At 42.7% G+C, this 27,785-nt stretch overlaps 2 protein-coding genes across 5 annotated transcripts in view; one reads left to right on the top strand and one right to left on the bottom strand.

The window, feature by feature from the left end:
- Positions 1-4,992: 4,992 nt before the first annotated feature.
- Positions 4,993-23,136, top strand: HACD4 (3-hydroxyacyl-CoA dehydratase 4). 2 transcript variants are annotated; one of them, XM_009914595.2, is made up of 7 exons: positions 5,015-5,152; positions 9,041-9,144; positions 10,031-10,158; positions 17,260-17,372; positions 19,934-20,040; positions 20,746-20,877; positions 21,597-23,136. In XM_009914595.2, exons 2-7 carry the CDS (start codon positions 9,048-9,050, stop codon positions 21,677-21,679), a joined length of 660 nt encoding a protein of 219 aa, XP_009912897.1. In that variant the 5' UTR covers positions 5,015-5,152; positions 9,041-9,047; the 3' UTR covers positions 21,680-23,136. The 2 variants fall into 2 exon arrangements, with proteins under 2 accessions (XP_069633585.1, XP_009912897.1); XM_069777484.1 differs by having other exon boundaries at positions 4,993-5,152; positions 10,061-10,158; positions 20,746-23,136.
- Positions 18,576-27,785, bottom strand: part of FOCAD (focadhesin) — a 134,954-nt gene continuing 125,744 nt past the window's right edge. For all 3 annotated transcript variants that reach the window (XM_069777479.1, XM_069777476.1, XM_069777480.1), the window contains exon 46: positions 18,576-27,547. In XM_069777479.1, coding sequence (XP_069633580.1) covers positions 27,474-27,547 — 74 coding nt within the window. In that variant the 3' untranslated portion in view covers positions 18,576-27,473. The remainder of the gene's footprint in view (positions 27,548-27,785) is intronic.

Raw genomic sequence — 27,785 nt, 5'->3', positions numbered from 1 at the left:
TTATATAAAACAGAAAGCTTTTCTTCTACCAAAAAAAAAAAAGTCTGTTTGACTTAAAATATTTTTTTAAAAACGTTGCTCTCTCTTTAAGGAATTAATATACTTTCTCTTCAAGTCTCTTCGGGTTCAAGGTGGACTCAGTTCTGGTCTCCACTGTTTGAGAAAAGCTCACCTTGGCTGTGACATCTTTTCTTGTGATTGTTAACTTTTTAATAGTTAAAAATAAGCTCCTGCTGCTTGTAGCGGAACTCACGCTGCTGTCCTTGGGACAAGCATTAAATCCTGACACAGCTACTCACATGTATTTAAAAAGGGTTTGTGCCGAATGTGATTACTGGTCACTAGAAGTATTTCAGGATACTAAACCCTTCATTTTCTTTCTTTCTTCTTCTCCTTTTTTTTTTTTTTAAGAAAAAATAGGCACATCTCCCTCTCCTTCCCAGTTCCCCATAGAAGGGTAACGGTCACTATTTGTGCAAACCATTAAACTCTTAGAAAATGTCAGCAACTATTATCGCAACTTCCGTTATGAGTGACTTGGTAATGGCTAACACTTAAAAAAAGGGAAACCTCCCAGCTCATCAAGCAGTAATTCCTCCTTATTACTGTAGTGGCATATTTGGTGGGCCCATGGGTCTCATCCAGCAATGAAACTGAGTGCAGTGAACTGGGAGGCACAAAGACTGTAGAAGCATGACTCATTTCAGAACTGGGTATGTCTGATATTTAGTTAATCCTTTCACTGCCTCCCTAGCAAAACCAGTGAACTTCCCACTCTGCTGAAGAGACTGGTTGGGAATGAGAAGGAAGGACACGAATCTCTACTTAAGGATATTTTTAAAAAAAGGTAAAATGAGTGATGCTATTTACAGCACTCCCTGTGAGAAAATTAAATTGTAAAAAATTGTTACCCTAAAAAAATAATTATACTGTCCCTGAATACACAGATGCAGATTCTTTAAGAGTAGTAGAACTAGGTTATAATAAGCAGCCTGAAAAGAAGTCATCCTTTGCATCATAAAAATAAGTTGCTTCTATGTAGAAATGGTTTTACGAACAACAGGATTAAGGTGTGTTGCAGAAACACAATGGTTTGCATTTTTATCCTATACTGAGAACACAGTAGTTTTCTATTGATTACCTCTGCCTAGGGATTGGGGTAATATCTCGTAGTCTGGCAGATCAATGCTTGAAAATCACACACTGCAAAATCAACATATTCCTACAGAGTTGTAGGTCTTGTTGCAAGTACAAAGGTCAATCTAGAGGCCAGATGACCTGCTCCCTCAAAGGCTCCCAGGAAGTGGCAAGTAAGGAGAGTAAGGCTGTCGCATCTCCTCAAAGTGACATTTTCAGAGGTCTGAACAGGAGCTGCCAGGAGGCTCTTGTCTGGCTGCCCTCATCCTTCCTCTTGTTCTGCACCAGCTGCAGGGCAGTGGCAAGGAAATGGCACCTGTCCACTTTTTCTGAAATATCCCTGCCTGCATTGGAGCTGAACTGTCCTGAAAGATAGTAAATGCAAAAGATCACTCATAGATGGACAAAGCCAAACAGACTGGCTGGGATTTTTTTTTCTTTCAAAAGCATTTGTGAACTTCATCCATTTTTCAGCTGATGAAATTGTAAAACTAAAACTCCTGCCAGCTCTGTTATCTGTTTGGTGGGCGCTTGCTCACCCAGTACACGTTTCCTCATCCTAAAGCAGCCAGGAACTTTGTCTGGTGTGACTTACTCTGTTAGATGACACCAGCAAGTCAGCTCTGGTGAAGCAGGACCTGTCTGCAAGCCAGGGTCTCTGCTGAATTTACAAAATCGCCAAGGTTCGAAAGGCATGAAGCTGGCACAGCTGCTGCTTCCTCTTTGGCCCAGTTCGAAAGTATAGACAAAAACATTGACACTTTTCCCTGTTAGTTGCTTGCAGTGTGGAGATGACTTTGCTTCCTCTGCTGCTGCTGCACAGCCTTCCTTTTCTCACTGGCAGTCTTGGTCACACGACAAAAACACCAACCAAGCACTGTGCAAATACTCTGCCTGCTAGCGAGAAGTAAGAGTGTCCAGTACTGCACCACATCAGCTCCACGGCCCCAGACAGCCCAGGATTTACTCTTCTACTTTGTGGAGTGTGTGCTTCCAATTAAGCATGTGTTTAAGAGCTGTTAATTTACCAGTGCTTAAACTAGTGTAATCCATTGGCCAAAACATAGGCTTGAATTCAGGTAGCCAAAAATTCTAATCATGGAGGAAAGGAGACATAAAGTTAACAGTTAGGAACATTGAAAAGTAATTTTAAGACAAATGGTTTCTTTTCTTAAAGCACATCTGCATATTGCTTTTATAGCAAGGATTTGGAAACAAAAGCTATGCATAAAAGAGGCAGATCTTTTATCCCGGTCATGTTTCCTATTTTAAGAGAATGAGATTCTTTCCGTATCACACGAAACATTTCAGGGCTGCTGTTAACTTTACGCATAAAGCACCCCTTTGCAATGGTTCCTGACACAACCACTGTGCGCAGACAGAACATGTTTTTCCCACCTCATGACGCAGGGAAACCAAATGTGGTTACAATCTGTTTAGATTTTGAGGAATCCAGGAGACTCAGGCTTAACATGTGCTGAACAGTCATGAAGCTTGTTTTAAGAGATGCCAGCAGTTATATACAAGTAATTTTTTTAATGCTGGCTAAGTAGTTTCTAGACAGAAGTTTGTCTGCAAGACAGGTAGCTGGAGTGGAGAAGAAAGTTTATTTTCCAAAAATAAAAGCTAGATTTTTTCCAAGACTTATTCTAGTCTCCCATATCCAGCGAACATGTTCCAATAGTGTCATTTAATATTTGCTTTAATCTGAATGACTTTGCAGCTTACAAAATTGTTAAATGTTTTAAGCATAAAAGCCTTTCTCCAAACCCTATGTTCCTGGAAGCATTCCCACTTCCATGTAGTCTAATAAAAGCTGTTACAGGTCTTCCTTTCTCATACCCTTAGGCCATTACACTACAAAAACACCACTGCAAATCACACAGCTGGAGAGACCTTACAGGAGTTTTCAACTGCAAGTTATACACAGAAAAAACTTCGTATTTCAGAGAAGCATTTTTCTTGTGAAAAACAGATCCTAAGGGCTAGCATCAGGTCTGATTGGCCAGATTTACTACAACCCACTGGCTGAATTGTATTCTACACCTCCCAAAGAAGAATTTGAGTATCTTTGTAATAGTGGATTTACAAGCCCTGTACCTCAGCTCCACCGCTGCAGTGCACTGCCACTCAAATGGGTGTATTTATAATAGCACTATGGTTCAGGTCAGCAGCACACCTTTGAAGCACATTTTGTACTTACTGCCCCTTGCAATGCCTCATTCCTCATCACAGGGCAGTCTTGGAGCGCACCAACATCACTCTTTCCACATGCCACCACACCAGGAGAATTTTTTTCCGGCAAGCGAGCGATGGGCGTCCAGTCCACAGGGCCCAAGGCGAGCCCTCGAGATGCTCCAGTGGTGGGCAGCACCTCCTCCGCACCAGTTGTTTTGCTCTAAAGCCCTGCCTGGGGCGGGGCAGGGCAGCGCAGGCTGGGGCGAGGTCCCCAGCATGGGGCAGAGCCCCACGGCGCAGGGGGCTGCCGGCGGCCAAGGCCACCCCCGCTGCCCCCCTCTGCCTCCTGCCAGGCTGCGCCACGGGGGCAGCCAGCCCCACGGAAGGGAACGGGTCCCCGGCTCGCAAGCTCTTGCAGGTGCCCTTGTCATCTGCGGGAGCTTTAACTCGGCAGCTGCCTGCCAGAGGGACTTTGCAGGTGGCAGAGCTCGGTGAGCTTCTGCTGCTTTTAAGCGTTTGCCTGACGGTTGAGAAGAGCCGTTGCTCCTGCTGCTGGCTCTCGTTCCAGCCGAGAGAGCTCAGCTCCTGGCGGCGTTAGTCACACCCCTTGTCCCGCCAGAGGCTGGTGGTGTGGGAGCTGTTTTGCAAGAGCTATGGGCTGAGCCTTTCGAGAGCCGTTTAACTGTTTAACCCTTTGTTTAACGCTGATTTATTGTTTCCTCCCGAGAAAGACAGACAATCTTTAGCCTAGAAAAATATGATGATTCTTGAGCTGTAAAAGTGAGCTGCCACACCAGCAGGAAAGCCAGGCGTAACTGCGTGACTCCTCTGCTGAGGTCCCAGGTGGGAGATGCGACCAAGAAAGACAGTGTCCTGCTGTGTTTGCCAGGAAATCAGCCACTTGCCAGGGAGGCATTTCTCGCCTCTCCAGGACACCACAGGGAGTGGAGATGGTCTTGCCAGGAGCTCAGTGCCACTCGCAGTAGGGGTGAGACCCAGCAAGGCACATTTTATTTCCCAGACTTTTTGTACTTACACGTAACATCCTATGCTCATTATGTCCTTGGTGACTTCTTCAGTCATAACATCAAATTTCGAATCTCACTGTAGGATGGGATGTGCTGTCAACATGAGTGCCAGTGGAAAAACTTACTTATTAGCAGAAGGGAGTTTATGAACATGTTATGACTTTCTTCTTCATCTGATTCATGCTGAGATTATCCCAAACACTTCAGGGCAGAAGTAAACTAGGATGCACACATACATTTCCCCTGCCAGTAGTCTCCATATTTCACACAGGCATGAATAACTAGAAATTTGTAGCTAAGAAGTGGAAAATTCTTTCCTCTATCTGAAATACTTTAAAGGGCTCCTTTTATGCTATGCTCCCAGCCTTCCTTATCATTTGGTAGTGTTGTTAGCATTGTTGTAGCACTGATGATTTAAACAGAAGAGAGGAACAAATTTTTGATTTTGCATTTCTTCTCTCTAGTAATCCTTAAAAAAAAAAATTTCTCTGGGTTAAGAGACAAAGTTAGTGGGACTTATGGACTAGCTTACTGGTACAACTGCAAGAAACCAATTTAGGTTAGGTTAGGCTAGGCTAGGCTGGGTGAGGAGCAGGGCAAATGGAGTGAAGATACTTGGGGTTAGAAAGTCCTTTCTCGGGGAAGTGCAGTGTTGTTCCTGCTTAGTGCTACACAATGTGACGTCATGGGGTGGGGGAAGAGGAAAGAGGAGGGGTGATCTCCTATCGAACAGCTGTTGCAGCTGTAGGGAGAAAAAAGGAGAAAGATCAGGAGCAGCAGCAGCAGCAGCAATCTGACCCCTGCAACAGGTAATATCTCTTGAGCACAGGTGACCCAGACTGCTCAAATGCGAAATGGATGGGGGGGGGGGGGGAGAAGGGGGGTGGGATGTGCCTGCTAGAGAAAAGTACATCTTTTGTGCTGGTTCTCAGCAGCTTTCTTCTTCCTGAGCTTGCAGCGCTTGCAGCTTGTCACGGGGGTGGGAGGGCGAAGGGGTAGAAGTTCAGACCAATATGACTTAAAAGGAAACCGTGTCAGCAGAGGGGCTTTTCTAGCAGACCTATCCTGAAAAAAAAAAAAAAAAAAAAAAAGGAACATCGCTCTCTGGTTTCAGTGCGAGGGTTGCTTCCTCCTGTACAGCCAGCCAGTATGGGCACGCGGGAAGGCAGCAGTGCCATGGCTGTGGAGGCAGGGAAGCGTGCAGTTCATGCAGGCCTGGGTGGGACCTCCCCTGAGAGGGACCCCACTGTGGCCTTCATCCTGGCACCTTGCAAGGGACACCGAGCCAGGGCAAGGGCTGCCCCGAGCTGAGTGCCGCTGGGTGCTACCTGTCACCTTTGTTCGAGCAGGACCTGGTCCTGACCACCCTTCAGACACTGAGGGTACCTACCTCCCTGCTTACCTCTGAGGGTAGCTACCACAGAGACACACTGTGCTAAAAGTAACAAAATGCAGCAATTATACTTACGTGATTTTTCTGCCTGTGGAAATAAATCAGGCTTTGCAAGCTAAAACTGTATCGATGGTAAAATTTATGCTGGTGAATAAAAGGGAAAAGAGGATGTTTGGGACCATGCTGCTGTGTGTGCTAGTTCAGAGTGGTCTTACGTTTCATCTAGATTCCTAGGTTTTCAGTCAGAGGGAAAGCAGTTAAAGCTTTACACTAAGCAAGGTTGATCCTAAATATGATAAACACATCCCTAGCATTTCAATGTATTTGGTATAAAATCAGCCACAGTAAGTGAGGTGGAACTGACAATGAAAACAACAGACAGCAAGTCCAGCCTCCTGGGTCTCTCTACTGCAAGACCCATGTGTGTTTCTTCTGTAATCAATGCAGGCACCATACTAAAATGTGCAGTGCTCCTCCAGTACCTTCAAATGAAAGCACCCTGAAAGTGTTAAAGCACATCACACTACAAGGAATAAATGCAGTAGCAAGTCCAATTTACAGAGCAGGCACCAGGGAGGCCAAGGTTTGTAAGGTTGGCCAGCAAGCCTGGGGCAGGGTCAGGAACTGAACAGCTACCTGGCGGATTGCTCGTCAGTGTTTTGTCTGCAAGGGTGAGGTGAACGTGGAACTGTGCCTGCTGTGAGTGGAGGGGAGCAGAAAATCTACTTAAAGCCTGTCTCTTCTGCCAGTGACCTTTCAAACAGAAGCAGATGGCTGAATTTTGTGTTGTGACACAAAACTGTTAGGACAGTGAAACAGGTTATCCTCAGTCTGCTTCTGGTTCTCTAGGTAGAGAGATCAACCTTTGGATGAGAAAGACCTTAGAGAACAGTTACATTTCAGTTTCCTTTGAGTACACTGAAATCAACTTTTATTCTCCGCAGATTTCTTCACTTCTGTCAAAGGTTTCTGTTTGGTCTTAGGTACCTTTTGTGCGGCGATTAACCCAGTAGGATGAAACCCCATTTTGAGATCAGGGCCGTTCCTTCACACAGTGGAGAGCATCACCAAGTGAGGGAGCTGTGCTGCTCACAGCTCTGGGGTGGGGAATGGTCCTCCAGGTAACACCAGCACGCTGCCCACCAGCACATCTCTACACTTCACTGGGAATATGGGGCCCTCCATAAATGCCAACAGCATGTATACATTTCAGTAGTCACCAGGACATTTTAAAGATGTTGAGTTCTAACATACGACGGCTGCCATATTGCCAAAACACTAGCGTGAAGCTGCATTTACAAATGTCTTCTTGGTTACATCCTGTTTAGCCAAGATTAAGCAGCTTAAGAATTGTAAAGACAACAGTTTTCTAGCCAGCCAGTAGAGGAAGAGTTTGGCAAATAATCCCAAATCACTGAAAGACAAGTTCTGAGGATGAGAGACAGATGTAGCAAAGCAAACTGCAGAAGAAGAGAGAAATCATATGCTCAGCTTGCATCCAGCGCAAAGCCTACATGGCAATACCAGACCAAAGAGACTGGTGGAGGTGCGCACTGGAAAGCCTCAATATTTTTATAACTGTTCCTGTAACTTTCATACCCACTACAGTAATTCCTATATATCCAGTAATAAGGCTGTTTCTTAAATCAGAACAATGTTCTTAATTTTTTGCCTTTTTTAATGTACAGTGTCCCATCTTCTTTTCTTACCACAAGAGAGAACAAAGTGTCATTCAGTAATAAAGCAGATGGGATTTGGGGTCAATATTTATAGAGCTCACTGGACTTTAGTCCAATTGACTTGTATCATACTTTTCCCAAAAGGAGTGTGAAGGGAATACATTCCTTTGTCTGGGTCCTCATATGTCTTATTTTCATGGTATCAAAGGGCACTGATGTCTCTTGGGATGTAAATTATGCCAGCAGATCTTTCTGTGCTTATAGAAGTGATGGTATGAATAGCAGCCATCCTGTGTAACAGGAAGAGAGGAAGAAAGGCATTTTCTGTGACCTCCCTAGGATATACATAGATTAAAAATTTAGGAGATCGGTTTATCTAGATCAATTTACGGAAGTGTTTATTGTTATTTATGGTCTCGATCCAATGCTGGGAATGAAGTATATGCATTTATAATATTTAGATATTTCTAAACACAGAATTTCACTGTGTTTGTTAATGTACAGATACAAATGAAATAAAGTTTAATGGCAGAGACAAACTACATGAACACACTGGATCAAGGGGCAACTTAAAGAGATCTTACTGCCTATTGGGGCAGGAAATCAATTGGTCAAACACAAGAGATAAATTCTAGTAAAAAAATTAACAAATTAATTTCCCACAAAGGTAGACAGTCCTTTTCTTAGCTGGAGGACAGGCAAGCCTCTCTCTCTGGAATAAGTCAGAGGAAAATACATTTATGGGAAAGGGAAATTAAGTGTCTCCAGAGCCTATTAAGATTTGCAAAAAGTTAGATTACCTATGAAAATTAGGTTACAATTAGCTACAAGAGTTAGTCTGCTCCAACAGAAGACTCACTTTATTAAATGCAACTGGAAACACAGGCTGTACAGAAAAACAAAGACCCTAATTTAAAGTTTATCTTGAAAACCTGTAGAGCAAGTTGGTGAAAAAAAGAGAAGGACAGATATCCTTCAAACTGCATCAAATAAAAGCAGATTGAAATGTGGCTTTCTTTTCAATTTCTTCACCTACATTTTTATAAATACTTAAAACTATGCTGTCTGCTGGAGACACTGCAAATTATTTGCATTGTACTTTAAGCTGTCTTGAGCGCATGCTAGAGGCATGTCTTCTGGGAAGAACAGGATAAACCTCACCCAGGTGCAGAAATCCTGCTGCTGTCTGCGGGAGTCCAAGGCCCTCACCAGGGCTGTGGTGGGTGAGACCCCAGCAGTCGCTTGAGTCTGGTCACACCATCAAGGTAGAGCCAAGCCAAGGGGCTCAGGCTTGAATCGAGCAGTCAATGGAGTCTTTGTTTAGTTACTTTTTCCTCTGGAGGCAGAAATTTCACTGTATGGCCACAGATCACCCTACTCCGTGGTGGAAACTCAGCAATTTTTTCTGGGCATAACCTAGGTGTATCAGCAAAGGGAGCCTTTGATCCATTAGGGAAAGTACTGTTCTGTGACCACTGACAGACACAGACAGTTTTCATTGATCTGTGTACATTTCAGCTGTTTTCCTTTGATTTACTAACATGTCCAAAGAGGCTGCAATTTCTACAGGTCAAAAAGCTTGAATATTGTAGTAAGTCATACAGTTTGCATTTTCACCTCCACAGCTTTACCATGAACACCTACCTCTTTGTGTATGACTTAATGCAATTCTGTGGACATTCCTGGATATTTACAAATATGATCATCAGGTTCATGTCATTTGGAAAAGGTAGGATTCCTTCTATATTTTCCTTAAAAGTTTTAAGAGACAGTGGCACACAGAAACATCAAATTAGAGATAAAGTTAGGATTCTGAATAGGTGTGTGTCCAATACCAGGGGCTGTAATTTCAGTTAGAAAAACATGGTGTCTTCCATTAAAAAGGATGAACAAAGTACTGGTACTTACATTCTGCCTGTGTCACATTAGGAATGAACCTCTTGTTTTGCTAATGAGCTTTAATATTCAGCAGCATGCTATTAACATTTGACTTGGCCATAGACCTAAATGTGATTAGGTCCAGTTGTTATGGTGAATATTAATCTTATTGAAGCAATATCTTTGTGGTTATTGCACATGACTATCTCCAAAAACATTACAACATATTTCTCTTTCCATTGCCTGGGGTTAAGGCACAAAAATAGAAAACTAGTGACTGGAAATTTAAAATACTGGTGGACAGTTGTAGACACATAAAATACCTACTTTGTGGTCTACTTGTTTTAGGAAGTGCCATGGGTACAGATACAGGCAGGAACTTAACATCTCCTCATGTTTAGAGGTTCCTCGTACATTTCCTCAACATTTCCTCATATTTAGAAATATCCTAGAGTGATATCTTTAAACCAACACATCCTGCACAGTGTTTTCCAGTGCATCAAGTATAGGGGATCCCATTCTTTTCTCAGCTTCCTGCCTCTGTCAGAGCCACACGCACAGAGTGGACTGCCTCCTCCCCTCCCCGAAGCTTTGCTTCTAGTACCCAAAAGCTTGGTACTGTGTGAACTTTATTTCTTGTCATCTCCAGTGGTGATGTGGCAAGAGCAAACCCAATAGTTGGTGCAGGCTTTCACCATATAACCACCCTCTAATTATCCTCTTCACTTCGCCTGTAGATTCATTGGCCGACACATTTTACTCCATAGGACTTGTAATGCGCCTTTGCCAGCTGTTGTCTATATTGGAGATCCTACACATCCTCACCGGCATTGATAAAAGCCGTCTCTTCCCAAGGATTCTGCAGGTAAGCCCATTTCTCAAGACCCTCCTTCCACGACCTACATGCTTCAGCTCTGCCTGCCCCTGGGGACAAGCCCAGGCTGAACTACCCTGAATGGTCCACCTGCACCCTTCCAGAGGGATCTTGGTCTGCTAATGGTTTGCTAACTGCAGGAACTGGGCCCTCAGAACTGGGTTGGGAAAGAGCTGCTCTCTGAACTTTTTTCTTTTTGAGTGAAACTTCATAGTGAGTGCCGCCCAGCCCACAACAGCAGGGACCTGGAGGATGTCCAGAGGAGTGGCCACCTGCAGAAATGGGGCAGCCCCCATTTCTAGGGCGCCATAGGTGGCTGAGGATACTACCTCCCCAGCCAACTTGTTTACAGCCAGAAGACAAAATTTTAGCGCCTAAGTTTTCATAGCTAATTCTTTTCCATGCCATTTCCTCACTGACAAGTGCATATTTATTTTGTAGACAAACACAAGATGAGATTTTGTGGGTAGCAAAGGGATGGCAGTGAGAAAACCACCAGCACATCAAGCCTCCTGAAACAGGGTTTGCTGGCGGTTATGGCGTGTGGAAGGAAAAGAATCGATAAAGAGAAATTAAGGGACTGAAGAAGAATTAATGCTGGGAGGGGAATGAAATGAGAATTGTCATATTCCTGCTGGAAGGGTCTCTGCCCTCTCAAACCCAGACAGAGGCAAATTGTGGCAACATCCAGTGGTTCTGATGCTGTTAAGGGGTTTACAGGGCATATGTTCAGCTGTAGACAGACAACCAGCCAAAAGATCACATGCTATAGCAGAAAACAAGATGATTCTCTGACATTTTCCTTAGCACACTCTTGTTTTCTGTTGGGAGTTAATCTCAAGTTCTGGTATTTTTCTTAATGTATTGGAAAAAGTAAAAATGTTGACTTGAGTTTACCTTCAGACCTTTCCAATCCTTAGTATTTGAATAATGGTGAAACTGGTGTTGCTCTCAGCAGTCAGAAGGTAGAAGAGTAAGAGTAGTTAGTTATGTTTTTAGTTTTCTGGATAGCCCATATTGTCAAATGACATATTGCATGGGTGAAGATGTTCCTCTTTTTAAATGTCCATTAGAAATTGATTGACTAATACAGATCTCTGTTCTTGATGCTGCTAAGTATGGTAGCAAATTCGTCAAACTGCAATTAACTTTTTTTCCCTGCCTAAATCTACATGCTTTTACACTAATCTAGGAAAAAAAAAAAGTATCCTATCTAATGTAACAAATCTCATGTCATCTGTTGGAGAGAAAAGCAGCCTGCTAATGCTAACAGTCCTTAAAGAAAGGCTTGTCCTGGCAGAGTTTACACATTCCCCAGCCCTGACATAGTCCATTCCGTTCCTACCCAGCCCTGCAGAAGCAGAGATCAGGGAAGCCTGCACAAACACTGCACTGTGTTGTGACAAAAGACACTAGATATGAAATGGATAGTCTGAGCAAGAAACTTTCTTGGGCAGTGCAATTACCGCAGTGCTCTCCAGGGCAGCATGGAGAAAGTGGGTCAGGGAACTATATGGCACTGTGACTCCAAACATTTGGCTCACAACAAAGATAGCTTTGGATCCTTAGTTCTTTCCCCAAGTGTTCTCTTACTGCAAACAACTCTTTTGCCTTGATGTTAGCAGTAGTCTCATGCTGTCCAAGCAGGATGTATAAGCTCTTTGGTTTAGACTCTGCTATCACTTGGGTTGCCCTGCTTTTGCTGTGAGAGTGCAGGTCAAGCAGTTGTATGCCAACGGTACGCCCATATGCCTTGCCACACTCTCCCTCCTGCCCCTTAGGAAAAAAGAAAAGATATATTTTCCACAATGAACTGGGGAAGGACAGTTAAAGATGCTTACCTTACTGCAGCCTACTGCAGTCAGGGCAATGGTAAAGCTGCAAGAATTTGACAGTGGCTGCCCTGTTCTGCGTTCCCACCACCTGTTCTGACTCTAAGTTTAAAACATATCATTATGCATCCCTCAGGCCATGCAACACGTGCATATCCACAGTGAAGTTCATCTCAGGTGATCTCTAGGATGAGAGAACAGCTGGCTCTGGCAATGTCAGGGGAGCACATGGGTGGAGGTAATGCCACCTTTAAAACAAGCTGTGAAAGCACCCCTGTGGTGGTTGGTTGTTTTGTAGCCATTATAGCAGAGACAAGATTTAAGCAGAGTTTGAATGAAGGATTTCTGCCAAATACCCCATTTATTGTGGTTTAGTAGCATTTACAAGGAACACTTTGAGATACACATTACAGATAGTGGAAGAGCAAACTCAGAGGTGTTTTCTAGAAAACCCCTTCAGGATGGCCTCGCTGAGGGACAAAGTCTCAGGCCACCAGGCACCTGAGAAGGGTTAGGTAGGCCAAGGCCAAGCCACACCATGAAATAAAGATGAGTCCTGTGTGATGGATGCTCTGGAGGAAGGGAAGACAAGAGAGGGTCACAAAGTTGGTGCAAAGAGATGTCTCTCAGGGCATTTGCAGCTTGAATGACTGACAAGAGGACAGGACAACATGTCACATGTCATTGCAGTTGCCAAAACAGAGAATAATGAAATCTAGTAATCTGGCCAAGGTGTAAAGGCTGATGGGAATGGTACTTTAACAAGGAAGAGAGTAGGAAAGATGTAAGAAAAGACTGCTGTTTTTGTGAACAAAACACCAGTTCTTCATCTTGTGCAAAGAGGATTGGATTTGCCAGACTAAAAGTGATGTACTACAGCTTTGTGATAAAAACATTAATTTTTAACTTGAACTATTTAGTAGCACGTTTCTTACTTTTTTCTTTTAAACATTCACTAAATTGAAGAGCTATGTAAGGGTTTCAGGTACCAAGTACGATACTGCACAGTCATGGTTATTAAAAAATGGAAGTGAATGTATTGCCTGCTCCTGCCCTAACCTCAGCTGGTCTAATTTGCTCTGTTTCACTTACTTGCTTCAAATGCCCAGGCTGCCTTGTGGAAATTTATGCCATTCTACAGAACTTGCTGTATCCTGTGAGAGACCAATGCTGGGAGAGGAAGGAAATTCCAGTTTGATTTTAACACAAAGAACAAGAAGAAATGAAAAATGAAACCATTGTATTTATGCTTTGTGAGGTGTCAGCACATACTTCCTTTTTATGAATTTGAAAACATAGAACTTCTAGTTTTGCCCTTTTTTTTCAAGCGAGAAAATAGCAACAGAGAATACGGTATTTTCATTCATGTAAGGACAGATGATCCATAGAAGAAATGAGCTGTGGCTGAGTAGCAGCACATGCTTTTTATATACATGTGTATATATGTATGTGTGTATAAACACACATATACATATGCACATATATATGTGTGTATATTTATATATATACATGATTCCATGTACATATGTATAGATGTGTGTATATAGGGGCACAATATCAACAGACATTTACTGGAATCTCTTCTTCAAATAGCAACCTGCCTTGTCACTTGCTGAAAAGGTCCCCAGCCTCTGACTAACCCCTGCATCTACCTTCAATTGTGTCTGGGTTACCTAAAGGTATGAGTGCTATGAAAGAAAAGGGCACAATGTCATAGAATCATAGATTCGTTTAGGTTGGAAAAGACCCTTAAGATCATCGAGTCCAACCGTAAAGCTAACACTGCCAAGTCCGCCAACAGCCCGTGTCCCTAAGTGCCACGTCTACACGTCTTTTGAACATCTCCAGGAATGGTCGCTCCACCACTTCCCTGGGCAGCCTGTTCCGATGCCTGACAACCCTTTTGGTGAAGACATTTTTCCTAATAGCCAATCTAAACCTCCCCTGGCACAACTTGAGGCTGTTTCCTCTCATCTTATCACTTGTTACTTGGGAGAAGAGACCGATGACACCCACCTCGCTACAACCTCCTTTCAGGTAATTGTAAGAGAGCGATAAGGTCTGCCCTCAGCCTCCTTTTCTCCAGACTAAAGAACCCCAGTTCCGTCAGCCAATCCTCATAAAACTTGTGCTCTAGACCCTTCGCCAGCTTCGTTGCCCTTCTCTAGACACCCTCCAGCACCTCAGTGTCTTTCTTGCAGTGAGGGGCCCAAAACTGAACACAGTGCCTTGCCAGCACAAAGCACAGGGCAATCACTTCCCTAGTCCTGCTGGCCACACTATTTCTGTTACAAGCCAGGATGCCGTTGGCCTTCGATGCCGTTGGCCTTCGTGGTCACCTGGGCACACTGCTGGCTCATATTCAGCCATCTGTTGACCAACACCTCCCAGGTCCTTTTCCTCCAGGCAGCTTTCCAGCCACTCTTCCCCAAGCCTGTAGCGTTGCATAGGGTTGTTGTGACCCAAGCGCAGGACCCAACACTTGGCCTTGTTGAACCTCATAGAACTGGCCTCGGCCCATTGATCCAGCCTGTCCAGATCCCTCTGTAGAGCCTTCCTACCCTCCAGCAGATCAACACTCCCTCCCAACTTCATGTCATCTGCAAACTTGAAGGGAATAAAGGCAAGCAAGCAGGCAACCTCCTGATTCACACAGAAAAGCAGTAGAATGCCACTATATCCTCATGAGGACATCACAATTGCCCTGAGCAGCCAGGCCTGTGTCACGCTCCACAGATATGCTCCAGACCAAGGCCACAGGCATTTTTCAATTTTGGCCTGATGGCTGCTTTGTGCATCCCTTTGTTTACTGGCTGAGACTGCTGTCTAACAGGAACAGAAGACCTACAGGGGACCTGCTTTGTGTCAGGTCCAGTTCCCTGCTCTTGCAGGTGCTTAACCTACTTCACACAGTTTAATTACTGACTTCCATCATCTGCAACTAGTGAGGCTGAGTGCCTCCACTGTTCCCCTTCCCAAACATGAATCCTCTGATGGAGGAAATCTGCTGAGCCCCAGCTAGGTGATACTCACTGCTTCTTGTGCATCTGCTTGTGCCCCAGGGAGAGAAGGAAATCCACAGACTCTTCCACTCCCAGACCGTGAGGCTGAATTGTGGGTCTCCATAGCTACTCTGTCTCATTGGCCAGTGCTCATCCTTTTGAAACTGGGCATGGTAGCTACCTGTCTACTGTTTATCCTTTTATCTCACTGGAACAGGATCAGCTCCTCATCACTTGACCCATGCTGTTTTCTAGCACTTTTCTACCCAGCCACCTCTTGAAGAGCAAGTGACTGTTTGGAAAATCTGCCAGCTCTCACATCTGAAAATACCTTTTAATCAAGAGACAATTCCCTGAAACATTCCTCATATTAACAATACTGCAGAACTCCCTCTCCATGCCCCGGTCTGATTTTAGGGTTGGTAACAAAATGCCCACACCACCAATGCTGCACTCCTTTACCAACCTCCACCAAAATGATTTTAACTCAGGTTCTACTTTATTTATTCTCACCAGCACACAATCCCGTTCAGTGTTCGCACTGCTTTTACCTTTGTTTTGATTTCCCTCTTGTGATGGTTGTCCCACCATGCTTCTCCTATCTCTGTTGTATCTGGTTTCAGATCCTGCATCAATACTTCCAGTTCCCCCATTTTCTTGCCAGGTTCCTCAGCATCAGTGTACAAACATAGGACTTACTATCTCTAACTCTCTCTTTCTTGGCCCACCTATACAGAAGTCTGTCAACATCTGACCTTCTTAGAAATCAATTCCTCTGTTAGGGACCAATGGGATCAGCAGCACAAGATGACAGTCAGGGCAGAGTGAGAGGCAGCAAAAGCATTTTTATCTGTTGTGGCCCCTCAGTGCTTTTCAGGATGAAGAACCAGATCCCTAGGGGATGGACATGCTCTCTTTCTATATGAAAAATTGCTCTCGCGTAATTTTGCTGAATAGTGAAGTGATGGCTGGTTTATCTGACAGATGTGGTTTGGAAAAAAAAGTCTGTAGGCAAAATGTTCCATGCAGGAACCAGTAAACATTATGTAGCAAAACTACCACACAAACTTGCTGAGAGGCCAGGTTCTTTCTTCGTTTAAGGTAGGAGTAAGGGGAAGGGGGAAAACCAGTGAAGAGAATGACTGCACTTATAAAAACCACCTTGTTAATCCATTTTCATTTCATGACTTTTCACTGACTTGACATCTTAACCCACAAAATCATTAAACCTAAGGTTCCTTATGGAAGAGATGGCAGTGGATATGAAAAAAACCAGATGAAGCTATACTGATACATACCAATTAAATAGATGCATGTTTTCTCCTTCAATGCTTTCAAATAGAGTGTGAATCAGAGTGAACCAGTACTGTTCTGGGAGAGTTTCACAAGCAACTGTTGGCAATACTGAATGCTACAGATATCTTTATTTTACAGGGCAGGGCATGGATACTGATGGGAAACTTGTCCAAGAAAGCTGCAAAAAGACACGCTTGTTTTTAAGTTCTTGAGCTTTAATATTGCCAAAGTATTTTTTTTAAGCTGGAGACACTGCCTGTTCAATCCACTTTTATATCTTTTTGCTTGTAAAGGCATACCTTGTGGGTTGGGCAAGATTCAACTGCTAGAAAAATGCTATCACGTAAGTATTACAGCAATAATTCACATAAATGACAAGCTTAAACCCACTTCTCCTAGCCAGGAATAAGAAGGAAAGAAAAATAAGGAATTCTACTTTTCCTCTTCCTTTCTGCAAATCTTAACGTGAGAGAGATCCCTTGGGATGCAGATCTCCAAGCCATGGAAAGCAGAGCTGGGACTGTCAAATAGCACTGCCTGGCATACTACCCACTCAAGGGCCTCCTGTATCCCATGGCCTCCCAGGCAGCCTACAAGCAAGGAAGCTTACCCCCGCCAGCCCTCCAGGCACCGGGGCGCTGTGGGAGGAGTCCTTGCTCCCACCACCTCAGCTGGCTCATCCACGGGTTTCCTGGGCTACAAACCAAAGTCATCCCCGTTGGCAAGCAAACCTCCACACTCACCATAGCAGATCTATGATGTTGCAGCCAACAGTCTCCAGTTCCCCGAGCTGGAGGCCAATGGGCCCTTGAACAAAAGCAGGCCAAGAACTGAAACGTTCACTGGACCATTTGTGAAAAGCAAACCGCATTCACCTGTGGCCTCCTATTTTGCCAAAATAGCACAGAAATGACAGCTATAGAAGGTGCAACCTGAATTCACAGTTCTTTTTTTCTTTTCAGATCGCTGAGAGAATAATTGTTTTATTTGTCGTGATCAACAGTCAGGAAGAAGTTCAAGGGAAATACGTCGTGTGTGTTTTATTTTTCCTTTGGAATTTATTAGATGTGGTCAGGTAAGGAGTCAACAGCAAAACCATGAGGGAAAATGCAGAACCGCACCCCCACTGTGCTGCAGGCTCATTTCATTATTTCAAAATTGGTAGAAAAGCATACTATCCATTTTAAATAAAAGCTTGGACCTTACAAGCTACTTACTGATTTTTACAAAAATCCGCATAGCTGAGCAGCAGAGTGACTTACAGAAGTAAACTGTTGCATTAACAAAATGTAGTTCAAAGGCTTTGCTCTTTTTAACAAAAATTTAGAAGGAAATCACAACTACCTCCCAGAGAACAGCAATTTCCAAAACTGATTTACAATCCTATTGCTTTATTTTTTTTTTTTTTAGCATCTCACTTTGATCCAAGATTGGCAGCACAGTAAGGCAGCACCAGTAGAGCTTCTTACTGAGACGGAAAGACTATTCTGCGTTAATTGCACTGTGCTTTCCAAAAAGCCAAGAGCTCCTGCTGCAGAGACTGAGAATTTCGGTGTAGTAGGGCATATATCACATGGCAGGGACAACGCAAATGAGGCAAAATGGATAGAAATACAATTCAGGATTTTTATTGCAAAAATTTTTTATGGTGGAAGCTTACCAGTACCTCCCTGTGGTAAAAGTATAATGGTGAAAATTCCACGTTACTGACTTTTGCATCGATATCTGAAGTCAGTAAACATTTCTCAAATGTAACTTAAGCCTCTACAGACCTCAGTTTGTAGACTTACAGCAGGGAAGACATATGGAATTAAGAAGCATTTTAATACGACACAGCCCTCATCGCAACCTCTGTATGGGAGCAAAATTTTTTCTTTCTGCTAAAATAGCTTTCTGCTATTTTAAATGCATTGCTTTGGGGACTGCCTGGGCAATATGGATTTAGGCAGCAAAGGAAACATACGTTATAAAAGAGATGTGAAAAAGGGAAATGTCAGGACTGGCAAGAAAGATTTTAAGTCCGCTTCAGAGTATTTGTGCTACATGTGTTAATAAACTACTACTTGTATTAATTATTTGGATTATTGCTCCATCCCATTTCATTTTGAAATTTGTAAAGCTAAAATAGTAGAACCTAATCTCAAATGAAAGTGTTCTGTGCAGCTGGAGAGAGGCCAAAAGTGTAAACAATATTGGCTGTAAAGTCCTGTCAGCGCATTACAGTCCTATCAATGCATCATTATTTTCTATCATTGCTAAAGAACACAGTCCAGCATCATAGCAGTAACAGCAGCTCTTTAACAGGCAAGATAGTGTGGTCTACAGCAGCAAATGACCAATTCAAATAATAACGCATAGTACAACTCATACAGATTTAGAATTCTTACCCAATTTATTTTACAGCATCTGTGCCATGTCCTAGCATCTCAAAGAAGCAGTCATGTCTAAAAGTGTACAGGAATATATCCCATCCCTGAGCCAACTAGTCTTGAAGTATTAGAAGTTCTTCCACATAGTTCTTCAGAGACATAAGTATCCTGTGCATTATGGCTAATGATATACTGAGAGCAAATTCTGCAAGGTTTTCTATATCTGATCTTTCCTGCTTATACTACAAACAGCCAAAGAACGTGTACAGGGGATGGAGCAGCTGTCTCCTTTTTGTATTGGGTTGAGATTATGCCTAAAAGCAATAATAATAAAAAACAGAGACAATCCTGAAGGTGGCAGACAGCAAACTTGAGAGAAAATGATACATTTATAGCCTATCAAACTCTTCTACAGTCCAGGAATCATGCAAACTTAGTCACATGAATTAATAAGAAGGGAATACAGAAAGTTTGTTTAATGCTGGTTCCATCTGTCAGAAACAGTCCTGGCTAACAGTGGCTTAAAAATCCTTATTTTCATATCTCTAGCAGGACCACAAGGCAAAAAGCCTTTCAGCTGACCAAAAATGCGATCAGACCTGTTTCTATGGTGTTTGGAAAGCTGCTGTACCACTTTTAGATCAAATTAGCTAGGATTAGCTCACCTTTGGAGACTGAAGTCCTAGGCATTCTGGTCTCCCAGTGAGCAACACTAACAGCCACAGTAAGAATAAAACGCTGCAGTACCATTGGAGGGCAACTGCTTTTTTCACACCTACTGCCCCTTCTAAAGTCCAAGGGAGGGGCAGCCATACTACAGATTAAATACCTGTGATTACCTTACTGTTTAGCCTCCTCCAGCAGTGGTTTAGCTAGGTCAGCAGTCATAAATCAGGATTTTCTCAGTCCCAAGCAACAGTCATATTCTGCCTGCCCCTCTCAGTTGTAATATACCTATCTGAAATCCATTTTCTGATAGACCAATATGAAATTGTGCTGGTTTCTGATAAAAGCTTTCGGCCTGGAGGGCTGTATTGCTGTCTGCCTGCTTTAGGGTAGCACCACAGACAACCCTTCCAAAGCAATGAACCATCTACTTTCAGACATCGATTACAGGCTGAACAATACTGTTGCAGTATTGCTCTGAAATTTTCTGATAGGCAGCTCCAAGCTCTTCTGCAACTCCCTTAGATTCTTCAAGAATGTATCTTTATTTTAAAGACATGATCATTCTCTCTGAGCTCATCTGCTGCTCCTTTTGGTGCAGGTACACTTACAACATGTTAGCAAGGATGGGAATATACTACCTACCACTGACATGGCTCAACTTTTCACTGTGCATCCCACTCTATCCCCTTTCAGTTCTGGCTAAAGGTAAGGAGATGGGAAAGGTACCAATTACTTGCTTCCTTAATCTTCTTCAATAAAATTTGATCAGTTCAACTGTGATTTGTGTTTAAGATATTTATTTTTCTGTTGCCAAAGTAGTCATAAATGTTTATATAATCTCATATTAACCTGTGTGTCACCCATCTTTCTTTTTTGTGCTTTTTTCCTTAATAGGGGTTCTCTGGGGTTTGTGTGTCTGGTTTTAGTTTGGTTTGGTTTTTTAACAGTATGGGAAAGCATTCATTTTTCTGGGTAAAGCAGGAAAATACCCCCACAAAAGACACATGGATTCCCCCATTCCAGACTGACCACATTAGGCAGCAAGTCCCAAAGTTGCCTTCTCCGCCACTGAGGCTGACCTTACTGGCTCAGGCCATACTTAGCAGCTGATCACTTAGACCAGGAAATGTGCCCGCTGAGATCATATTGAAAGCAGTGCAACTACAGGAGTACCAGAACTTCTGACTGAATAGGAAATACTTGCTAATTCTAGTACTAAGAGCAATTAGCACCTCAGACCTACAAACTGAACTCAAGGAGAAAACAACATGTGCATATGTATATGAATGACACGGTAAATTCAGCATATAATATAGCTATCTGTGCCTTAAAAGCAACTGACTTTTATATGAAGCTTTTTGATGATCTTCCACCTCTTTTTAACTAAAGATTTACCATGTTATTTTACAGCATTTGCAATTTGTGTTTCACTGCCTTATTTTGAATCCTTTGGCACATACTCCATCAAGCTACCATTTCCATTCGCCTTTTCAATCTACTTCCCCTATGTTCTGAAAATGTACCTGCTAGTGCTCTTTATAGGTAAGTATCTCATATTCCAGAAAGCTGGGTCTCAACACAACAGGGTTGCCTACAACAACAAAAAATTAAATCAGTATAGCTTCTTTCCCAAACTCTCTCTCTGCCACATCTCCTGCAGACCGCTACAGGGAAGTTTATTATCACCAGCTGTCTCGATTTCTGATGTCTTTCAAATACAAATAATTGAATTTGCAAGAGACACTGTGTGTGAGAAGCATAAAAATACAAAACAAAAATACAGAAATTGCTTCAATGATCCTGGTCTTACAGTTACTTAACTGAAGTTTGCTTTTTTTTTTTTTCCCCCTTAAAAAAAGTCAATTCCCATTTGACCATACCCTCATTCTGTGCAACCCCTCCTCACTCATTTCTCCTAGCTGGTATGAGAAGTTTTATCTAAATTAAGACTTTTATAGCTTGATTATCCAAAGGGGTGAAAAAAGACCCCACCCCCAAACCTGCATGTAAATAGACCCCTTCTTCTCAACAAAATACTTTTGAAAAATTTGAACTGAATTTGCCTGCATTACAGCCAAGTCTTTGTTCTGTCACTGGCTTTAACACTAATTTGAAGGATCTCATCTTTGTGATGTTCCTAATTTCATGGAAGGAACTGTGCAAAGTTGCCATATGAAGGCTCATACTGTTCCTTCTAAATAAACTGAAGACACTTTGGACTCTACTCCCTTGTCCTTACACCATTTTGTGTTTTGATTCAGGTATGTGCTTTATCATCCAGAACCTCTTCTCCGAAAGGAAGGCACACCTAGGGACAGGCAACATCAAAAAGAAAAGAAGCTAAGTTGATATTTTGTTTGGAAATAAGAAATATATACCCAGTGGGCTGCTGCATATCATAGGTTAAAAAGAAATTAGACAAAGATTTTCAATGCAAAACTTCTGTTTGCATGTACATTATCTGTCTGTGTACAATTTTCAGATAAGGCAGGTCTCTTTAATGCACCTCAAAAATAACGCTGCTCAAAATAACTAGTTACTTTGAAAGTTTTGACTTCAAATGGCAGTAGTATTAAAAATAAATATATTTTTTCTAACATATATTAGAGAACGCTGAAAAAAATTGAAGACTGCCTCCACTCACAATCACACCAACAACCTTTATTTTGGTGTTAATTCTTGCCTCATTAGCAACAGATATTCTGTAATGACAAAATCAATTTAATCTATACGATTATTTTATATTAGGCCAACATGTATGTGCCTCATATATATAAACACTAAATAGGCCAGAACTGGAATCTCTCAAGGAGCAGAAGCTGGAAACTTTGCAACCTATGAGACTCACATGATGATCAGCCCCAGGCATTCACAAAGGATCCCTCACATTCTTGTCCAACCTTCACTTCTCCAAACAAGATTCCAGAAAATGCAGCTAAACCACAAAGGCAAGTGATCAGGTACTCATCTACTGTATATTCAAGGGAATATTTAAGGATCAGAAGTAAAAACTTATAATCATGTGACTGGCAGACATCAAGAATCTCTTTCCCCACAATGATTTTCTTCATGCTTAACAGCAGACAGATACGCAAAAGAAGTGTACAGTAGTCAGGCCAAATATATACTGTTCTTTAAAGGGAAGTGAATGACTATCACAAGCTATGTGCAAAATTCTAAGCGTTTTACTGAAGTGCATTGCTCCTCATACTTCTGTAGACTGACTATCTGTGAGAATGCAACTAGAACATAGTCTTCAAAGGCTGGGAATGAAGAATACAGACAGCAACCCAGTGGACTGTACAAGCAAAAATGGACAAATAACTGCCTAGAGGCTGGCAGGGGCTCTTCTGATATTTCATCCATATTGACTATCACCTACATTTGAATTCAAGCAGGTGGGGGAGAAAAGTGAGGCTATTTTTTTGAGCTTGACTGAAAACTAGGGGGAGGGAGGAAAGATAAAAGTTGGAGGGAAGATAATATTTAAAGGGAAAATGAACACTATCACAAATGAAGAGGCTTTTGCCTGTATGACTTTCTAAACCATGCAGCCTAAGAGGGTATGTAAGGAAAGAGTAAAGCTGGCCTCAATGAACTCATTTGTTTGTTACGAAAGGTCACCTACTATAATTTTTGTTTATTTAATATATGTGGCAGACAATGCCTGCAGACTATTGTGACCACTGGAGTATCTGCAAACCATAAGCAACAAAGTCATGCATGCAATAGTATAGGGTCAACCCTGGATATTTTTTTTGAAAGCACTGCAAACAGAGGTAGGAATTTGGAACTGGTTAGTACTTCCACTTTGGAGTTCTGTCTGACCCAAACTGATTCAAATGTGGACAACGTGAAGAAACGCACAGAGCAGCTGAATAGGATGACAGCTTTGAAGAAGAGAGCCAGAACAAGAACACTTCACATCAAACCACTGTGTAACATGCTAAAGGTGAAACATGGACATTTTTCCCCTTGAAATTCAATCTAATGTGTTTGTCCTCAAACTGTCTAGAGTTAACATGCCCTGTAGGAGGAAACATGACATATGATATTGTACTGGATCTCTGTGGCAAGTGGGGAAGCTGCAGGGATGGCCTCTGTGAGAAGAAGCCAGGGGCTTCCCCGATGCCAGACACAGCTAGTTCCAGCCAGCTCCGAAACAGAGCCATCACAGGACACTGCTGAGCCAAACAGCAAAGCTGATAGCACCTCTGTGAAAACAGATTTAAGAAAAGGTAGAAAACTCTACATAGCAGCTGTGAGAGAGAAGAATAAGAAAAACACAGAAACAGCTCTGCAGACACCAAGGTTAGTGGGGAAAGACAGGAGGAGGTGCTCCACGCACTGCAGCAGATTCCCCTGCAGCCCATGGGGAAGACCATGGTGGAGCAGGTTGCCCCTCTGCAACCCATGGAGGACGACGCTAGACACAATACCCATGCTACAGCAGGTGGATGTGCCCTGAAGGAAGCTGCAGCCCATGGAGAGCCCCCACAGGAGCAAGTTCCTGGCAGGAACTGTGGCCCAATGACAGACCCACACTGGAGCAGCCTTTTCCATGATCCTTTCATGGAAAGGACCCATGCTAGAGCAGTTCTTGAAGAGCTGCAGCCTGTGAGAAGGAACCATGCTGCAGCAGTTCATGAAGGACTGTATCCCATGGGAGGGACCCCAGTGTGAAGAAGAACAAGCATCAGAGATGAAGGTTTACGAACTGACTGCCACCCCCATTCCCTACCCACCCTGCACTTCTTGGGGAGAGAGGAAGTAGAAGAGTCAGGAATGAAGGAGTGAAGTAGAGGTTAGGAAGAAGGGAGGAGTGGGGCAAAGGTGGTTTTAGTTTTGTCTTTGTTTCTTACCATCCTACTCTATTTTTAGTTGGCAATAAATTACTCTTCCCCAAGTCAAGTCTGTTTTTGTGACAGTAAATGGTAAATGATCTCCCTGTCTGCAGGTTAGACTAAGAGTTCTGTAGTTCCCTGGGTCTTCCCTCATGCCCTTCTGGTAAATTAGAATAATACTGGCTAGCTTCCAGTCAGCAGGGACCTCCACAGACTCCCAAGACCTCTGGTAGATGATTGAGAGGGGTCCTGCTGTAACATCTACCAGCTCGTTCAGTACTCTGGGATGAATCCTGTCAGGCCCCAGGGACTTACAAAGATTCAACTGATGCAAGTGGCCATTTACAATTTCAGTGTCCACAAAAGGAGAGTCACTGCTCCTACATGTCCTCTAACTCAAGAGAACCAGGCAGCCCAAGGTCTATGAGTATTATTAAAGACTGAGGCAAAAAAAAAGCACTGAAGGCCTCTGCCTTTTCTTCATCTCTGTTTGTCAGGTGACTATCTTCACCAGGTATTGGTCCAATACCTTCTTTAGACCTCCTCTTACTCTTAACATATGCAAAAAATAATTTTTTCTTATCTGACCCAACACTGGCCAGTTTCAACTCTAGTTGAACTTTGGCCTTTTGTGTTTTCTCCCTACACATGTGAACCACAGCTCTGTACTCTTCCTGTGAAGCCTGACCTTGTTTCTGGAGATCATACAATTTCTTTTCTGCCTAAGGTCTGAGAGGAGTTCCCTGTTCAGCCAAGCTGGTTTTCTGCCCTGCTTGCTTGACTTTTGGCACAATGGGATTGACTGCTCCTGTGCTTCTAAAATGTGGTTCTTAAAAACTGAGCAGCACTCATGGATCCCTAAGCCCTCAAACGCAGATTCCAAGGGCACACTGCTAACTAGCTCGCTGAGCAGCTTTAAGCTTGCTCTCTTGAAATCCAGGGTAGCAACTCTGTTGGCCTTTTTTCTCATTACGCCAAAAAATTTAAACTCAACCATTTCATGATCATTGTGGCCAAGACAGCTAGCTACCATCACATCTCCCATGAGTCCTCTATTCAAAACCAACAAGTCTAAGAGGGCATCTTTCCTAGTTGGCTTACTGAGTGCATGTGACAAATTATCTTCAACATACTTCTGGAATTCCCCAGACTTGCTTGTCACAGTGGTCTGGTATTCCCAGTTGATGTCTGGGAAGTTGAAATCTCCCATAACTACAAGGGCTACCAATCCAGAGATTTCTCCTAATTGCCCATAGAATAAATCATCAGTGCTATCATCGTGGCTCAGTGAACAATAGTAGACACCCACAACAACATCTGCTTTGTTTTCCATCCTCCTAATCCTCACCCAAAGGCTGTCAACCACATCATCCCTAAGTGTAAGGGCTGTACAGTCAAACCTCTCCCTTATGTATAGCAGAACTCCTCCACCTTGCCTGCCCTGCTTATCCCTCCTGAACTGCCTATAGCCCTGCATCCAGCACTCTAGTCTTGAGATTCATTCCACCAAGTCTCACCAATACCAGTGACACCATAGCTCTGGGAACTGACCAACACTTCCAGTTCATACTGTTTGTTTCTCATACTGCATGCACTAGTGTATAACCATTTCAGATATGCTCCTAAACCAATGCTCCCTGGAGCTGTGTTAGCATTGCCACCCTCAAGCAGTGCTATGCCATCCCTTGGCTTACCTTTTCTACTGTGTATCAGTATAGTTTAATTCACTCTCTACTATGCAAACTAAAACACAGCATGTGGGCATTACCCAGAGATTCCCTTTAAAAAAAGGCAAACTTTTAATCTGAATTAAAACGCTAATACATATGCAAACTCAGATGAGTAAAGGTGTAAGTTAGTTTGAAACAGTACACTAGAGATGGCACCATTAAACGTGACATATTTGGCTTTGTTAGAGGTTACTTAGAAGTGCACACAATTGGAAATGTCATGCACTGAGATACTGACTCAGTGACAACCACTTTCAGTGAATCCTTCTGTACATTCACCTTTAGACTGTCTTCTCAGTATACAGCTGCATACAGAGCAGGAAATTACCATTATTATACACTATTTCGGAAATACAAACAAGTACTGCATTAATCCTCCACACACCTAATCACTGAAGAAATGTCTAATCGCTGTGGGAAACTCACTGTAACCTGTTACGTGAGAAAAGCCCATAAAGAAGTCAGAGGAGAATTTCTTCTGCAGGGGAGATGTTATCAGTCCTGAAATAAAGAGAATTCCTGCAATAGGGCGTGGCTTCTAGATGTAGGGCGATAACATTTCATGCAAGGTGGTCAAAATCAACAACGCTCTCACTAGTACTGCTTTGGAAGACATTACGGACCAGTGCCCAAGCAATTATATTCAGTTATTTTGTCTACTCTAGTGAGGAGGATTGCTAAATACAAACCCCCTTTTAAAGTCTGTCTTAGCCAGACCGCAAAGTGGAAAAGTTCTCTATTCCTTCAGAACGAGAAGAGTATTAAATAAGGAAAATGGCAGGGGCTAATCTATTTAAGATGGCAAAGGTGGAAAAGAGTTGCTGTATTGTCTGTCCTTTTTGCCTAGAGGCAGAGAAAAACTCTGCTTATGTGCAAAGGAAGGTAAAGGAGACGAGAACAGTTAGAAGTGGAAGGAAAACCGAAACCATCCTGGAGCTGGGGACATAGCAGCTATTAGGATCGTTGACTTATTTCAATGATGTTGATAAAGCTGTTGCAAAATTGACAAGCATACCACCGCTTTCAGAAACGCTGCTCACATTATATACCTTTAATGTGTTCTCACTACTGCGCAAGAGCATCATGTTATTACTAAAAAAGAGTTATCAGTTAAAAAGTAATGCTCATTCAGAAGTCTGTTACACTAAAACATACTTTAGTAAATACGCTACATCCAAACAAATTTTACGAGTTGTTTTTTTTTTACTCACTCCTACAAAGCTTCCGTGAGTTAAAAGAAATACTCCACTCCAGCTTTCGAGGCTTCCAGCTGTCATTGAAACAACTCAACTGAAACCATTGAATGTGTGTTTCTCATTTATAATCAGTAGAGCCCAAACCATGCTACATAGTTTGTTAAAGAACAACACCCCATCAGTGATAAACAAAACACTGTTTTTCATCTTATGAGTCTTTGGGAGGAGGTAAAAGGATGGGGAAAAAAAAAAATCCAAAACCTTCTGATAGGAAATCTCTTTGAAATTGGTCTTCTTGATGCCCGAGTTGTAATATTACGCTTTCAGGTATGAACAGTTTTCTTCATTTGACAAGATACAGTATGCAGCTACCACCCATATGCTTTAGTCCACACTGCCTTCTTCTTGAACTCTGCAAGAGATCTCAAGGCCAGAAGTGTAACTGTGAAGACAAGGACAAATTACATTAATCTGTGCAGTCCAAACTGGAAAAGATGTGACAGTATTCTCCCCAGTCATTTTACTAACACAGGTATAGATTCAGTGTTCCTTTTACTGACTCTTTTCATGACTTTTTACAGACGAGAGTCTCCAACAACCCTTAGCATTGTTTCTGGTGAAGATTAGCAGACACAACAGGGGAATTCTGAAATTTATCAGGGAGTGACTAAAGACTGCAG

This window comes from Haliaeetus albicilla, chromosome Z, assembly GCF_947461875.1.
Source record: "Haliaeetus albicilla chromosome Z, bHalAlb1.1, whole genome shotgun sequence".
Classification (NCBI taxonomy): domain Eukaryota; kingdom Metazoa; phylum Chordata; class Aves; order Accipitriformes; family Accipitridae; genus Haliaeetus; species Haliaeetus albicilla.
This window is presented reverse-complemented; position numbering and strand designations above follow the sequence as displayed.

What these genes read in the sequence shown, in the direction of transcription:
- HACD4 (XM_069777484.1), top strand. Translation starts at nt 9,048, where the DNA reads ATGAACACCTACCTCTTTGTGTATGACTTAATGCAATTCTGTGGACAT. An exon ending in GTTCATGTCATTTGGAAAAG is followed by an intron (nt 9,145 to 10,060) that starts GTAGGATTCCTT and finishes TTTACTCCATAG; the next exon opens with GACTTGTAATGCGCCTTTGC. An exon ending in AATTTATTAGATGTGGTCAG is followed by an intron (nt 17,373 to 19,933) that starts GTAAGGAGTCAA and finishes CTTTTGGTGCAG; the next exon opens with GTACACTTACAACATGTTAG.